This window comes from Dasypus novemcinctus, chromosome 29, assembly GCF_030445035.2.
Source record: "Dasypus novemcinctus isolate mDasNov1 chromosome 29, mDasNov1.1.hap2, whole genome shotgun sequence".
Classification (NCBI taxonomy): Eukaryota; Metazoa; Chordata; class Mammalia; order Cingulata; family Dasypodidae; genus Dasypus; species Dasypus novemcinctus.
The window spans coordinates 32,850,568-32,868,023 of NC_080701.1; the positions used below are offsets into that span (position 1 = coordinate 32,850,568).

The 17,456-nt window shown below is 39.1% G+C and overlaps 1 protein-coding gene across 1 annotated transcript in view; it reads left to right on the forward strand.

Moving 5' to 3' along the window:
• The window catches only part of PIWIL2 (piwi like RNA-mediated gene silencing 2), a 140,694-nt gene that overhangs the window by 66,217 nt on the left and 57,021 nt on the right, over window positions 1–17,456 (forward strand). Inside the window, exons 16-20 of the mRNA XM_004460246.5 lie at window positions 8,442–8,630; window positions 11,871–11,972; window positions 12,519–12,635; window positions 13,438–13,526; window positions 15,228–15,333. Coding sequence (XP_004460303.2) covers window positions 8,442–8,630; window positions 11,871–11,972; window positions 12,519–12,635; window positions 13,438–13,526; window positions 15,228–15,333 — 603 coding nt within the window. The remainder of the gene's footprint in view (window positions 1–8,441; window positions 8,631–11,870; window positions 11,973–12,518; window positions 12,636–13,437; window positions 13,527–15,227; window positions 15,334–17,456) is intronic.

Here is a 17,456-nt window from a genome sequence, read left to right on the forward strand (position 1 = left end):
GGGGGGGCTGCCAGCAAAGAAAAGAGAACAGCTTCTGAGAAAGTTTGATTTGCAGGGTTCCAAATAGCTCTGAGGCAGAATCCTCTTGTCGCCTTGTCCAGGTCAGGGTTACAGCGAATACAGTTCTCAGCAGTGTTTGAGCAGAGAGGTCTTCCAAAGATTGCTATCTGCTGGCATGCGAGGAAAATGAGTTTTTTTTTTGGGCCTTTACACCTCCCTTCCCAAGGCCCTTGGAGGCTGGTCTGCAACCCATTACTGGGTCCATGGCTTGGATTTGAGCAACTAAACAGATAATTATAGAGTTTGAAAATATTGAACCAAGAATCAAAGAACAGCAGTAACACACAGCCTTCCTCCCCAAAATCCTTAATCATGAGAGAGAAAGTGAGCATCACAGTAAACTCACCATCATAATCAGATGTCTAGACATCAGCAAAAATTGCAAGCCATGCTTAGAAAAAGGAAGATATGATTTAAACAAAGGATCATATCAAAGCCCCAGGTGAGACGAAGGATTTAAGATAACTAATCAAGATACATAAAAATCTCGTAAATCAAATCAATGAATTGAAAGACAGTATGGCTAAAGAGTTCCAGGACACCAAGAAGACACTGGCAGGCACAAAGAATTTGAAAACCTGAATAGAAAGAAATCAGAGTTTATTGGAATGAAAGACACAGTAGGTGAGATTAAACATGCATTAGAGGGATGTGGATGTGGCTCAAGCTATTGGACTCCTGCCTACCACATGGGAGGTCCCGGGTTTGGTTCCTGGTGCCTCCTAGAGAATGAAAGCTGGTGCAGTGGGCAGGTGCGGCGAGCTGATGCAAAAACAAAAGAAATACAAAGAGGAAGGACAGTGAAAGACATAACAAACCAGGGAGCTGAGGTGGGTGACTGAGCATCTCTCTTTGACATGGGAAGTCCTGGGTTCAGTTCCTGGTGCTTCCTAGAGAGAAGATGAACAGACAGAGTGAACAGCAAATGGACACAGGGATCAGACCGTGACCACAAACAATGAGGAGAGGGGGATTAAAAAAAAGACAAATATGCATTAGAGGGGAGTGGATGTGGCTCAAGCTGTTGAGTGCCTGCCTGCCACATGGAAGGTCCCAGGTTTGGTTCCTGGTACCTCCTGTAAAAACAAAAACAACAAGCAGAACAACAACAACAGAAACAACTCAGTTGAGGGCCAGCTTCCCACATACAAGGTTCTGGGTTCAATCCCTGACCCCTGGTACCTAAAACAGACAAACAAACTAAAAAATGCATTGGAGGCATGCAACAGCAGATCAAAACCATAGAAGGAAAGAATAAGTGATGCATAAGACAGAATAGCTGAAACTGAAGCAAAAGAAGAACAGAGAGAGAAAATCATGTAAAATATTGAGCAGGGATTCAGAGAGTTGGATAACATGAAGTGCAAAAACATATGTGCCATGGGAGTTCCAGAAGGAGAAGAGAACGAAAAAGGAGTAGAAAGAGTATTTGAGGAAATAGTGGCTAAAAATTTCCCAACTCTTATGAAATAAATGAATTTACATGTCCAAGAAGTGCAGCATACGCCAGTCAGAATAAATCTGAGGGAAACAGATGTGGTTTAAGTGATTGGGCTCCCATTTACCTATGGGGGGTCCTGGGTTCACTTCCCAGGGCCTCCTGGGGAAGGCTAGCTGGCCTGTGCCACAAGCTGACGCAGTAAGAAGATGCAACAAGAAAGAGACACAGGAAAGACAGAGAGACAACAAACCAGGGAGCTAAGGTGGCTCAAGCGATTGAATGCCCCTCTCCCACATTGGAGGTCCCGCGATTGGTTCCTTTGCCTCCTAAAAGAGAAGATGAGAAGACAAGCAGACACAGGAACATGCAGCAAATGGACAGCTAGTGCAGGCAGCGGAGGAGGGGAATGTGACTAAATAAAATAAATCTTAAAAAAAAAAAAAGAATAAATCTGAATAGACCTACTCCAAGATACATACTACTCATAATGTCGCATGTTATAAAGAGAAAATTCTGAAAGCAGCAAGGGAGAAGAAAACTCTAACACACAAGGAACACCAGTAAGACTTAATGTGGATTTCTCATCAGAAACCATGGAGGTGAGAAGACAGTGGTATGTTATCATTAGGACAGTGAAAAGAAAAATTGCAAGCTGAGAATTCTTTATCCAGCAAAATTGTCCTTTCTGTATGAAGGTGAGTTTAAAATATTGACAAATAAACAGAAACTAAGAGAGTTCATCCACCTCTGTAGGAAACAGTAAAGGGAGCCCTAGAGCCTGAAAGGAAAAGACAGGAGAGAGAGACTTGGAGGTGTGTGTAGAAGGGAAAACTTGCAGAAAGAATAATCAAAAGGGTAAAATAATGAAAATAAGGTATGACATATGAAAGCCAAAGAATAAAATGGTGGAAGTAAATAATGCATTTACAGTAATATCATTGAATGTGAATGGATTAAATTCCCTAGTCAAAAGATACAGGCTAACAGGATGAATAAAAAATCATAAACCATCTATATGCTGTCTATAGTAAACTACCTTAGATCCAGAGATACAAATCGACTGAAAGTGAAGGGCTGGAAAAAGATATTCCACACAGTAACCAAAAATGAGCAGGGGTACCAATACTAATATCAGACAAAACAGACTTTAAATGAAAAAACATTATAAGAGATGTATAAGGCCATTATATATTAATAAAAGGGATAGTACACCAGGAAGATATAACAGTCATAAATATTTATGCACCTAACCAGGTGTTGCAAAATACGTAAGGCAAACTCTGGCAAAACTGAAGGGAGAAACTGACATCTCTACAATAATTGAAGACTTCAACACACTATTCACATCATTAGATTGAACAATTAGAGGATCAACAAGGACACAGAATACTTGAACAATATGATAAGTGAGTTAGACCTAACAGACACATTCAGATGTTACACCTAAACTCAACTGGTCACACATTCTTCTCAAGTGCTCATGGATCTTTCTCCAGGGCAGACCAAATATTAGGTCACAGTGCCAGCCTCAATAAATATAAAGAGACTGAAACTATACAAAGTATCTTCTCAGATCATAATGGAATGAAACTGGAAATCAATAATAGCAAGAGGTAAGTTCACAAATGTGTGGAGGCTGAACAGCATACTTCTAAATAACCAGTGGGTCAAAGAAGAACTTGTAAGTAAAATTAAGTTAATATTGAGACAAATGGAAATAAGAGCACAACTTATCAAAACTTAAGGGATACAGTGGAGGCAGTCTTGAGAGGGAAATTTAGAGCCCTAAACACCTATATTAAGAAAGAAGAAAAAGCTAAAATTGAAGACCTAACTGAAAATGTGCAGGAACCAGAAAAAGAACAGCAAACCAGTCCCCAAACAAGCAGAAGGAAAGAAGTAACAAAGATTAGAGCAGAAATAAATGAAATTGAGAACAAGTAAAACAATAGACAAAAGCAACAAAACTAAAAGCTGGTTCTTTGAGTTCAATAAAATCGGTAAACCCTTAGCTAGACTAACCTAGAAAAAGGAGAGAAGATGAAAATAAATCAGAAATGAAAGGGAGGGCATTACAATTGAGCGCATAGGAATAAAAAGGATCATAAGGATATTATGAGAAACTGTATGACAACAAACTAGACAACCTAGATGAAATGGACAAATTCCTAGAAATGCACAAACAACTGACATTGACTTTACAAGAAATATAGGAACTCAACAGGCCAATCACATTTTTTTAAAGATTTATTTTTTTTAATTTCTCCCCACTCCTTCATACTTTGCAGAATGTCTGTCTGTTCATCTTCCTTTTTTCTTTAAGAAGCACTGGGAATCAAACTCGGGACCTCCAATGTGGAAGGGAGGTGCCTAATCGCTTGAGCTACTTTCCTGCTTTTGTTGTGTGTCTCATTATGTTTTTCTTCTTGTGTCTCTTGTTGCATCAGCTTGCCATGCTTGCCCATTGCTCCAGCTCACTGTCTTCTTTAGGAAGCACTGGGAACCAAACCAGGGACTTTCCATGTGGTAGGTGGGAGTTCATTTGCTTGAGCCACATCTGCTTCCCCCAGTCCTATTTAAAGAGATTGAAACAGTCATCAAAAATCTCCCAACACTGGGAGCAGGTGTGGCTCAGGCAGTCGAGCACCTGCCTCTTACACGGGTTTGGTTCCTGGTACCTCCTAAAGAAGCCAGACAAACAATGAGCAAAAACAATGAGCAGAACAATGAGCCAAAAAAATGAGTAGAGAGCGGATGTGGCTCAGGCAGTTGAGTAACTTCCTCCTGCATGGGAGGTCCCAGGTTCAGCTCCTGGTGCCTCTTAAAGAAAAAAAAAAACAGACAATGAGCAGACAACAAGCAAAAAACCAGTCAGACAGTGAGCAAAAGCAGTGAGCAGACAATGAGTACAAACAGCAAAAACAATGAGAAAACAGATGAGGGAGCTATTTGGGGGCATGGTGTGGGCGTGGGTGGGTGGGAGGAATCTCCCAACAAAGTAAAGTATGGGACCAGATGACTTCACAGGTGAATTTTACCACGCATTTCAAGAAGCATTAACACCAGTCTTGTTTAAACTCTTCCAAAAAATTGAAGGAGAGGGAAAATTACCCAGCACATTTTATGAAGCCAGTGTCATCCTAATACCAAAGCCAGATAAAGATACTACAAGAAAAGAAATAACAGACCTAATTTAACAAACATAGATGCAAAAATTCTCAAGCAAATACTTGGAAATTGAATCTGACAGCATATAAAAAGAATTATACACCACAAACGAGTAGAATTTATCCCTGGTATGCAAGAGTAGTTCAACACAAGAAAATTAACATGATATACCAATAACAAATTGAAGGAAAAAATCCACATGATCATCTTGATCAATGCAGAAAAGGCTTTTTACAAACTCCAGCATCTATTCTTGATAAAAACATTTCAAAAGATAGAAATAGAAGGAAAGTTTCTCAATATAATAGAGGACATATATATGAAAAACTCACAGCCAGCACCATACTCAATGGGAAAAGGTTGAAAGCTTTCTCTCTAAGATCGGGAAAAAGACAAGGATGCCCACTGTTATTCAACAATGTGTTAGAAATTGTAGTTAGAGTAATTAGACAAGAATAAAAATAAAAGGCAACCAAATAGGAAAAGAGAAAGTAAAACTCTATTTATAGAAGATATGATCCAATATTTAGAAAATTCCAAAATATGGGTTAGAAAGCTACTTGAGCTAATAAATGAGTTCAGCAAAGTGGCAGAATACAAGATCAACAAGCAAAAATTAGTAATATTTCTGTATACTAGTATTAAACAATCTGAGGAAGAAATCAGGGAAAAAATTCCATTTTCAATAGCAACCATAAGACTCATACCTAGGAATCAATTAAACAAGTACAGGACCTATATGTGTAGAAAACTACAAAACACTGCTAAAAAAAATCAAAGAAGACAAACAATTAGAAAGACATTCCTTGTTCATGCATTAGAAGACTAAATATTGTGAAGATGTCCTCCTACCCAAACTGATTTATAGATTCAATGCAGTACCAATCAGAATTCCAATAGCTTTATAGAAATAGAAAAGGGAATTACCAAATTTATTTGGAAGGAAAAGGGAACCTCCTAAAGAAGAAAAGTGAAGTAAGATAACTCTCACTGCCTGGCCTTGAAACTTATTACAAAGCTACAGTAGTCAAAACAGCATGGTATTGGCATAAAGATAGACGTGTTGATCAGTGGAATAGAATTGAGAGTCCAGAAAAAGACCCTAACTTCTACGACTAACTGGTTATCGACAAACTTACCAAGTCACAGTACAGGGACAAAACAGTCTCTTCAACAATTGGTGCTGATGAGAATTAGATACCCATAACCAAAAGAATGAAAGAGGACCCATATCTCACTCCCTATACAAGAATCATCTCAAAATGGCCCAGAAACCTAAACATAAAAGCCAGGACCATAAAACTACTAGAAGATAATGTAGGGAAACATCTTCAAGATCTTGTAAGTGGAGATCTCTTAAACCTTATATCCAAAGCTCAAGCAACAAAAGAAAAAGATAAATGGAACCTCCTCAAAATTAAATGCTTCTGTACCTCAAAGGACTTTGTCAAAAGGGTGAAAAGGCAGTGGACTGAATGGGAGAACATATTTGGAAATCACATATTCAATAAGGTTTTAATATCCATGATATATAAGGAGATAATTCAATTCAATAATTCAATAATAAAAAGACAACCCAATTAAAGAATGGGCAAAATACATTTGTCCAAAGAAGAAATACAAATGGCGATAAAACACGTAAAGAAATGTTCAACATCACTAGCAATTAGAGAAATGCCGTTGAACAACATATAAAGAGAGTCTATAAATCAACAATAAAAAGACAATTGATCCAATTAAAAACAAGGCAAAGGACATTTGTTCGATGAGGGAACACAAATGATGCAAAAACACATGAAAAAATGTTTAGCATCACTAGAGATTAAAGGAATGCAAATCAGAACTACAAGGAGGTATCATTTCACACCTATTAGAATGGCCATGATTAAAAAGACAAAACTACAGGTGTTGGAGAGGATGTGGAATGATGAGAGCACTTACTCATGGTTGGTGGGAATGTAGAAAGGTACAGCCACTGTGGAGACTGGCAGTTCCTAAGAAAGCTGAATATAGATTTGCCATGTGACCTTTGCAGTACCACTACTAGGTATATACCCAGGAGAATTGAGAGCAGTGACACGAACAGATATCTGCACACCAGTGTTCATAAAGGCATTTTTCACAATTGCCAAGAGTTGAAAACAACCCATGTGCCCATCAACCAATGAATGGATAAATTATGGTGTGTATGTAATGATGGAATATTACCTATTGTTGTAAGAAGAAATGAAGTCATGAAGCATACAACAACTGGAGTGTTGAGTGAAGTGTATTGAGTGAAGTAATCCAGACACAAAAGAACAAATACTGTATAATTGTGCTGTTATGAACTGAATATATTATGTAAGTGCATGGAGTTAATAACTCTAGAGTATAGGTCACCAGTATATAGAATGAGGTTAGAGAATGGAAAACTGAGGTTTAATCTGTGTACAGTTGGTAAAAAGGTTCACAGATCTTTGGAAATGAATATAGAAAAGGTGAAAGCACATCATAGTGTTTGTAATGAGCAGTGCTAATATATGGGTATGATATTGATTGAAAGGGAAAGTCTAAGGTCCTGTATACTACTAGAAGGAAAGCTAAAAAATGTAACATGGGATTGTATAGCATAGCAAACCTCATATGAAAATGCATGGAGGTGTATTGCATCTTTAATACTGTTTTTCTTTGAAACAGAACAAATGTATGTTAATGTTACAAGATAATAGGCCAAAATACAAACGAAACAAGCTATGGACAGTAATGTACAGTAATATATTAATAAACTTCCATTAATGATAAAAAAAAACAAATACACTAAGTGAAAGAAACTAGACCAAAGGTACTATATATTGTTTGATTCCATATATAAAAAATATAAATACAAATAAATTAGAGAAAAACAGAATAGTAGCTATGTATTACAGGGGAGAGAGAGATTGAGAGGCAATTATTAAGAGGTAGAGTTTTTGTCCTTTGTTTATCATTATTATTGGAGTAATGAAAATACCCTAATATCGATTGACATGGTGAATGTACAACTCTGTGATTATACCACATACCATTGATGGTACACTTTGTATGGATTGTGTATTTTATGAATAAATACCAATAAAACTGATTTTTTATAAAAGTTACTCCCGTTAAGGCAGCTAAGATATTAGCTGTTTGCATCAAAGAACAAAATCACATGTAATTATTTCTAAATATTTTTGGCCAACCTGGTCTTTATGACCATGTATAATCTGTTTTCTAAACTTTTATTGAAATATAAAGGAAAAATCAGTTTTAAATGTATAGCTTGGTAAACACAAACTAAATAGATCTTTGTAATCAACACCAAGGGTTAAGCACTTTCCTTGAACCCTAGAAGCCTCCTTCATGCTTCTAGTCCCAGCCTACCCCCACCACCCAACAAAACAAGCATAACTATCCTGACTTCTAACAGCATAAATTGAACAGCTTTTGTACTTTATAAATAAATGAGTTCTAGATTATACTTTTATATCAAGCTTCTTTCATTCAGCCTTGTATTTGTATATTTAATCCATATTGCTAAGTATGGTTGTAAAGCTTCCATTCTCATTACTGTGTAGTACTCTGTTGGCAGAATATGCCACAACTTAACTATTACACACATCTGTGTTAATAATAGGAATAAGATAAAGCAGGATTTGGGAAGAGAGATTGCCAAGTAATATAGTCTCAAGGGAAAAAAAAACCTCCTGGGTGTAAGTTTGAAATGTTCAAGTTGCAGCAAATACTAAAAGCAGCTTGTGGTTGTTCTTAGGTCCCTATGCATTTCTGGGCACTGTTTTACCCAAAGCGAGCAATGGATCAGGCTCGAGAGCTGGTTAACATGTTAGAGAAGATAGCTGGCCCCATTGGCATGCGAATGAGCCCACCGGCCTGGGTTGAATTAAAGGATGACCGAATAGAGACTTATATCAGAACCATTAAATCCATGGTGGGAGTCGAGGTAATAATTTAATTTGAGTAAATGTATAGGAAACCTGTTGTAAAATACTTGAATACTTGGCTTTAAATTATCTTGGTTTGAAGACTGACAGTCTGCTGGTGGTGGTGTTCAGGAACCTATGATTCACTTGTGTGTATGTGAAATATTGAACTAAGAAAGTAATCTCTACGCGCTTTGGTTAATTTTGCTTCTCTCATTGTGTTGGCACTCTCACTCTCGTCTTTTGTTTTCCTCATGTAATTGGCTGAGAGAATAGCTGACTTAACTTTAGTTCATTATCTACAGAACAGGTTGTGCTCAAGAAGCAGTTACTCGGGCCAGGTGCCTTTGTGTGTGGTTCAGTACTGTACTGTTACAGTCTGGCCTGGCTCAAGATTCAAATTGCTCTCTTGATGAACTTGGCACGGCCCATCAACTTGGTCCTCATAACCCTTGGAACACAGCTGAGCACATCATAACACTCAAAACTCAGTAGTTCAGGCGTGGAGTTCTTATCTGTTTGTAAACAAAATAGAAGATGATTGCGGAAAGAACAAAAGGATAGGAAAGTGGTTTTGGAAGTAATTAGTCCTTGAATTGAAGAGTTGATGGTACCAGTGAGATGAATAATAGATTATTTCTGTATCACAGTGTTCTCCTTTTGTGGCATCATTCTTGGTATATCATCCAATAGTAGCACACTCTTGTTATCCTTTGTGCTCCCCAGCCGCCCCTTGCCCTTTATCTTTTAAAAATTTTCTTCTGACTTCCCATGCCTGTCATACTCTATGTCGCATGGCCTCCTTCTGGGCCTCATTGATGAGTTCTGCTCTGCTTAAAAAAATAAGCCAACTTTATTTTTTTTTTTTTTAATTTATTTTTTTTATTGACTTTGTAATAATATTACATTAAAAATATATATGTGAGGTCCCATTCAACCCCACCCCCCCCACCCCACCTCTCCCCCCCCCCCCCCCAGCAACACTCGTTCCCATCATCACGACACATCCATTGGATTTGGATTTGGTAGGTACATCTTTGGGCACCTCTGCACCTCATAGTCAATGGTCCACATCATGGCCCATACTCTCCTCCATTCCATCCAGTGGGCCCTGTGAGGATTTACAATGTCCGGTGATTGCCTCTGAAGCACCATCCAGGGCAGCTCCATGTCCCAAAAGGCCAACTTTATATATCAACTTTCCTATTTCACAATTTCCTATGTTCTCTTTATGAGAGCTTGCAGTCAGTTTTCATACAATGTATTTTTCAATTCCATTCATAATGTTTACCAAACTTATATCTGTCTTACTGTCTTTCTGTCATCTCTAGGGCATTCTACTTTATTCTCTTTGTTAGGGATCAGAAACTGAGATGTCTTCAGGGGCCAGATAACATAAAAGAGTGAAGGAGGTCAGGAGGGGACTGTAATGAACAAAAGAGGGTAGTAATCCCTGTAACTTACTCTCAGGAAATACAAGTCCAGTATTGCCAGACTGTTTTCAATTGAGTTTTTTTAAAATTTATTTATTTATTTCCCCTCCCCACCCCCAGTTGTCTGCTGTGTCCATTTGCTGTGTGTCCTTCTGTGTCCACTTCTATTCTTGTCAGTGGCACCGGGAATCTGTCTCTTTTTGTTGCGTCATCTTGCTGTGTCAGCTCTCTGTGTGTGCGGCTGCCACTCCTGGGCAGGTTGGACTTTCTTTTGCGCTGGGCAGCTCTTACAGGGCACACTCCTTGTGTGTGGGGCTCCCCTATGCGGGGGACAACTCTGCGTGGCACGGCACTCTTTTAGTGCATCAGCACTGCTTGTGGACCAGCTCCACAAGGGTCAAGGAGGCCTTGGGTTTGAACCGTGGACCTCCCATGTGGTAGGCAGATGCTCTATCTGTTGAGCCAAGTCCACTTCCCTGATTTGTTTTTGTTTTTTAAAGATTTATTTTTTATCCCCCCCCCCCCCCCCCGTTGTCTGCTCTCTGTGTCTGTTCGCTGTGTGGTCTTCTGTGTCCGCTTATATTCTTGTCAGCGGCACTGGGAATCTGTGTTTCTTTTTGTTGCGCCATCTTGCTGCGTCAGCTCTCTGTGTGTGTGGCACCACTCCTGGGCAGGCTGCACTTTTTCTGCGCTGGGTGGCTCTCCTTACGGGGCTCACTCCTGCACGTGGGGCTCCCCTATGCGGGGGACACCCCTGCGTGGCAGGGCACTCCTTGTGCACATCAGCGCTGCACGTGAGCCAGCTCATCACACGGGTCAGGAGGTCCTGGGTTTGAACCCTGGACCTTCCATGTGGTAGCAGACACTATCTGTTGAGTCAAACCCGCTTCCCTGATTTGTTTTTAATAGAAGCCAAAAATCTAAATTGCATGTCTTTGCTCCAGTCTAATTTTAAATGTTAAATTAAAAAAAGACTTAAATCATTATATGGACTAAACAAAACACATCTTTTTGGTATATCCAGCCCAAAGGCTCCCAGAGTGATAACTTATGTTCTGTGTGCCTTTGCAATTATTTGACATGATTGTTGGAACATGTGTCCTCTGAGAATTCTTAACCTGTTATTAATCTTCATAAGCTTGTGGATTTTGGCAATAGCTGTATTTCTTTCTACACTTGGCTCTGATTCTCTCTTGTAGTCCATTTCATGTTTCCTCAGTTTATGTTCTGTGTCCAACTGTAATAAGTTGCTTAGTTAACTAAAGAGAATGGAGATAACTTTGTAGGTAATCAAAAGCAGCAAGTAATAAGTAAATTCCTTGCACATTTCCAAGCCCTACCCTGGTCTAGGTAACTTCGAAAGTCATCTGTTCAGTAAATCAGGTAATTAGGAGCAGCTGTAGGTAATTCATGGTTCTTAGAATTTCAGACATGTTTCTTCTGAGATTTTCCTGCTTCCCAGATAGTTTCTAAGGATATGTCACCTTGCAGATGTTTGTTTTGGTCTGGATTACTTCAACCCACTGGAAGAGACTTCAGTTTTCTTAACATCTATTGTTAAACTCTGCTCACAGTAAACAATCTGGTGACCTATGCCCTGACAACTGTAGATGAAAGTGCATATTCCGTATCAGCAGAAAAGCCCTGAGCCAAACAAATGCTAATGTAGATTTAAGGAACTTTTTGTGTTGGAGCATCCATTCTGTTACTTTCATTTCCCTATCTATCTTAAAGAGACTTTGTAGAGTCTCAAACAACCCACAACTAGAGTCCCAGAAAGTCCCCAGAAAGTTCCAATGCTTGATGTATGTACTTTATCTCCTGAAGGGGAAGATACAAATGGTTGTTTGCATCATCGTGGGCACACGTGATGATCTCTATGGCGCAATCAAAAAGCTGTGCTGTGTGCAATCTCCAGTGCCCTCACAGGTGAGTGGGAATTGGGACGTGAGGCAGTTCCCTTGAGACTTGGAACAGGGTGATCCAGGTGTTTAAATAAGGCTAAAGGTATTATTAGAAGTCAGTTTGCATAGACCCTCTGGTTGAAGGTTCCCTGATTAGAGAAGCCTGAAGAATAGCAGGTAGCTGTACATAATGCTGCCTTTATTGCCCCGAATGAGTAGTTTCTCTTGTTCAGAGGTAAGTCTCCAGGTGGTTTCACATGACTGGGCTCTGAGAATATAGACGTCACTCTGAAAGGGGAAAGATGTTTTTCTTTTGGAGGTTTTCTTTAAAAAAAAAAAAAATCCACTCTGCATGAGATCATTTTTAAAGTTTTTGTTTCTTGGTTGGTTCTGATGTGTGTGTGTGGGTATATACCTAGAAACCTTAGAATTAGAACTGTTATTGCAAAAATTATCTGCTAACTTAAGTTGCTTAAATGAATATAATACTTACTTTAGCATTAATGTCTACGTTTTCTAAGAGGTTGATAGTGTCCCGCTTTTCCCATATCTTTTGGTCCCTTGATTATAGGTCATCAACGCCCGGACCATTGGTCAGCCCACAAGGCTTCGGAGCGTGGCCCAGAAAATTCTACTTCAGATCAACTGTAAACTGGGTGGTGAACTCTGGGGAGTGGATATTCCTTTGGTGAGTGATGCTGAGATATGCTTTCAATCAGTTCAATTCACCAGCGAATCCTACCTGTTTTCTTAATTTTCCTTATCTCTATCAATCTCAGTAGTCTAAATGGCTCACTGCTGCCTGTATGGCCCATGAGCCAGTAATAGTTTTACATTTTTAAATGGTTGAAAAATATCAAAATAAGACTAGTATTTTATGACACATGAAAATTACGTAAATTTCAATTTTCAGTTCCTTAAATAAAATTTTATTGGAGCATAGCCACACACATTCACTTGTTGTCTGTGGCTGCTTTGATGCTACAATGGCAGAATTGAGTAGATTCAAGAGACCATGTGGCTGACAAAGCCAAAGATATTTAATCTTTGTTCCTGTACAGAAAATATGTAAATTTGTCAGCCCCTTGTCTAGATCTCTGACTTGGTTCATAGTGTTTTTAAAAATTTTTTTATTAGAGAAGTTGTGAGCTTACAAAACAAGTATGCATAATATGCAGAATCCCCATATCTTACCCCTCCATCAACACCTTACATTGTTGTGGAACAGTTGTTACAAATTATGAAAGAGCGAGGTCAGTCTGTTACCACTAACTATAGTCCATATTATACATTTGATGTATTTGTTCATAATATTTTTTAAAATGTCAAGTTGATTGAAGTCTTTCTTTTCCTTTCCCAGAACTTATTTCATATGTGAACAACAGTAGGAGAAGATTGTTTTGGAGTTCAGATGATATTTAAAAATGGAGTGATGATTTGCTTATGGGTTTTTGTTTTGTTTTCATTTTTGTTCTTGTTTTCTAACCTAGAAACAGCTAATGGTGATTGGGATGGACGTTTACCATGATCCCAGCAGAGGCATGCGCTCCGTGGTTGGCTTTGTGGCAAGCATAAATCTGTAAGTACTGCTGACAGTCCTGTTTGTTATGTTTCCTCCTTTTGATGCCTAATCTCATTGCAAATCCAGCAGGTTTCTTTTTGATTATTAGATATTATAGCATGAGGAGTTCTAGACACCTTCCTATTCTGTTTTCCTATGATATTTATTTATGCAGCCTATTTATCAGACGTGTCACTTGTGTAAGTTTGTCCTCAGCTAGAGTATAATCTTCAGAAGAGTGGCTCTGCAATGGATGGGGTGTCCACCTATCACATGGGAGGTCCATGGTTCAAATCCTGGGCCTCCTTGACCTGTGTGGAGCTGGCGCATGCGCAGTGCTGATGTGCTCAGGGGGTGCCGTGCCACGCAGGGGTGTCTCCCGCGTAGGGAAGCCCTACCCGCAAGGGAGCCCCATGCGCAAGGAGTGCACCCCATAGGGAGAGCCGCTCAGCGTGAAAGAAAGTGCACCTGCCCAGAAATGGCACCGCACACAGGGAGAGCTGACAAGCAAGATGACGCAACAAAAAGAAACACAGAGTCCCGGTGCCGCTGATAAGGATACAAGCAGTCACAGAAGAACACACAGGGAATGGACACAGAGAGCAGACAACTGGGGGGGCAGGAGGGGAGAGAAATTAAAAAAAAAAAAAAGAAGAGTGGCGCTGTCTTGCTGCTGTTGTCCTCCTCCTGCCCTACCCACTGAAATGGAGTTTTGTTTGTTTGTTTTTTAACAGATTTATTTATTTATTTCTCTCCCATTCCCCCCCAGTTGTCTGCTCTCTGTGTCCATTCTCTGTGTGTTCTTCTGTGACCACTTCTATCCTTATCAGCAGCACCGGGAATCTGTGTTTCTTTTTGCTGCGTCAGCTCTCCGTGTGTGCGGCCCCATTCCTGGGCAGGCTGCACTTTTCTTTCGCGCTGGGCGGCTCTCCTTACAGGGCTCAATCCTTGCACGTGGGGCTCCCCTGCGTAGGGGACACCCCTGAGTGGCAGGGCACTCCTTGCACGCATCAGCACTGCGCATGGGCCAGCTCCACACGGGTCAGGGTAGGCGGATGCCCTATCCATTGGGCCAAGTCCGCTTCCCTGTTTGTTCTGATGATACAAATAGGGCATGGACATTGGAAATATTTGTAGACATTTAGAAAGCAAAAATTCCTCATGGTCCATCTCTTATTTAATAATCACCAACAAAGATTTTATGTATGTTTGCTTTCATATATTAGTGCCTACAGCTGGGGAGCTGGAAAGTTGTGTGTGTTGTGCATGTTTACATAAATGGGAAATTACCGTGCAAGTTGTTTCTCAGCTTGTTTTACACACTTAAACAGTGTATTTTTGGCATTTCTCCAATCAATAAACCTTAGCTAATTCCTTTTAACTGCTGCATGGAATTTATTGTATACTATATCACCATTTATTTAACTAATCCTTTGTTGGTGGGTATCTATGTTCTTAAATTTTTATGCTTAGAAGTAGTTTTTGTAGTAAATATCCGTAATTATATGTGTATTTTTGTATTTTATATATGTCTTAAATATGTTTCTTTTTCCCACATCATCATATGTTCGTGTGTGTAGCATAAATGCATTTACTAGGTATTTGTTTTTGGATTGATTTAGAGGGCAGCTTGTATGAAATGCATTCAGATTAGGTCTTCCTCTGTGAGTGAGTGTTCATCTCTCTCTCTCTGTTACCACCCCCACCTTTTTGTCTTAGCACCCTCACAAAGTGGTATTCCCGAGTGGTATTCCAGATTCCTCATCAGGAGATTGTGGATAGCCTGAAGCTGTGTCTGGTGGGCGCCTTAAAAAAGTTTTATGAGGTACGGAGAACAGAAATCCTGACGTTCTGGGATTTTTGAGGACTACCTGATTAATTTTAACATGATATTTGACTTATTGGGAGGGATCCCAAATCAAAGGTGAGTCCCTTAAATAGTCTTAAAGTTAGTAATTGTTGAACAGGTAGCTCAGAGTTAATCCTTTTGGGCTTTGACTTGTACAGATCAACTCAAATAGCTAAATAGCTAAATTTCCCAGGTTGTCAGCTTGATGCCTGTGGACATAATCCTTATGCCCTTATCTGGGAAGTTGGGGGTAAATTTCAACAGCTAAAGTAGTTTTTGAATTTACTCAGGTTTTTATGGCTGTCATTAGGAGCTAGCTCTTTTCATTTTGGTTTAAGAGATATACTTCCTTGTAAATCACTCAAGGTCTCCAAAGAACTTAACTATGGAGAATAGCACGTTGCTGTCATTAAGCTGATAGTGGCTCTGGAACAATGATCAAGCAAGATACTGATTTTAGCCTTGGCTAGTGCATCAAAGGAGGCTCTAATAATTGACTTCATTTCTTAGGGTCAAGGTTAGCTCTTTGCATAGAGGTTCAACAGCAAGAAAGTTTGATGATTTTGTAGGATTAAAGTAAGACTCGAGAACTCACGCTTGTATTTTTTAGAATAATGTTTCCTACAAATGGTTTGATATTGTTTATATATTAGAGATTATGTAGAAAGAGATGAATTTTTTTTCTCTAACAAGGTACAAATTCTACCAGATCTTCCCTTTCCTATTATTTTTTTCCTTCAAAGTTTTATCTGTCTTCTGGAGCCTAACTCATCGACTACCTTTGTGAAGTCTTGCCCATTTTTCCCTCTCAGTCCATCCCTTGGCTGTAATTACTTCTTTATACTCTGCTTCCAAGACCCTTTGTTTGTATTTCAGTGTAGTAGTTATTTGTTATCATTGTGTCTCTCCTCTGCTTGGTCATCAGTTACTTGAACACTGCTTGGTTTTTAATGTCTGTGTAACAAATTACTCTGAAATTTAGTGGTGTAAAACAACCACTTCGGATGTCCATGGTCATGAATTTGGACAGGGCACAGAGGGGCTTCAGTTTTCCTCCAATGAGTTTCTCATATGTGCTGTCTACTTGGGCTAATTTGGACTTCCTCACAATATGGTGGCCAGGTTCTAAGAGTGAGCATTTCAAGAGAATGAGAGAACCAGATTGAAGTTACATTTTCTTTTATGCCTTATCCTTGGAAGTCATGCAGTATTGCTTCTGCTTCGTTCTGTTCGTTGAGGTAGTCAACATCCTGCCCAAGTTGGAAGGGAAAGAAATAGCTTCTACTTCCTCATGGGGAGTGGCCAGGTTCTTGAAGAAAGTGAGGCATTAGAAATAACACTGTGACTATTTTAGGGAAAGAACTAATATTTACCACAAGCACAGGGACTGTCTTGATTTTAAAAATATATTCCATGGGGTGTTGGGGGGTATATGGGAAGCTCTTATATTTTTTGAATGTAACATTTTTTGTGATCTATGTTTCTTGAAAAAAAAATACAATTAAAAAAATTGATGGGGTGGGGGATGGGGAGTGGGGTATATGGGAACCTCTAATGTTTTTTAATGTAATGTTTTGTGTGATCTATTAACTTAAAAAAATTATAAAAAAAAATAAAATTAGCTTAGTCGTTTTAAAAATACATAATAAAGCGTAATTAATATATATATATATTCCTTACTGTCCCTTGCACAAAGCTAACGATCTTGTAAAATTATGTTGAATTTCTAGTGCTATAGCTTTGAGTCAAATAGGTTTTTGTTTCTTTACCTAAACTATGAGCTTAAGTAATGTTTATTAAATCCTATTAAACCAGGTCAAATATATAAGCCTAGTATTTCTAAATCTAAAATGAAGCTAGATCATCTAAATTCTGTCTGAATCAAAAGGTGTCATTTGACTCAAGTCTTTACTATTGTCCTAGTTTTGCACCAGCTTTTGCCACTGTTGTATGCATAGCAGAAGAAATCTTTATATTGAAACTCTTTGGATCATTGCTCTCCCCTTTGCCTAATTCTTCAGAATCCTCAAAACAGATTTAATCTTGGGTTTTAAAGTTGTGGCTGCCTCTAGACTCCCAGACTCCCACCCCTAAGAATG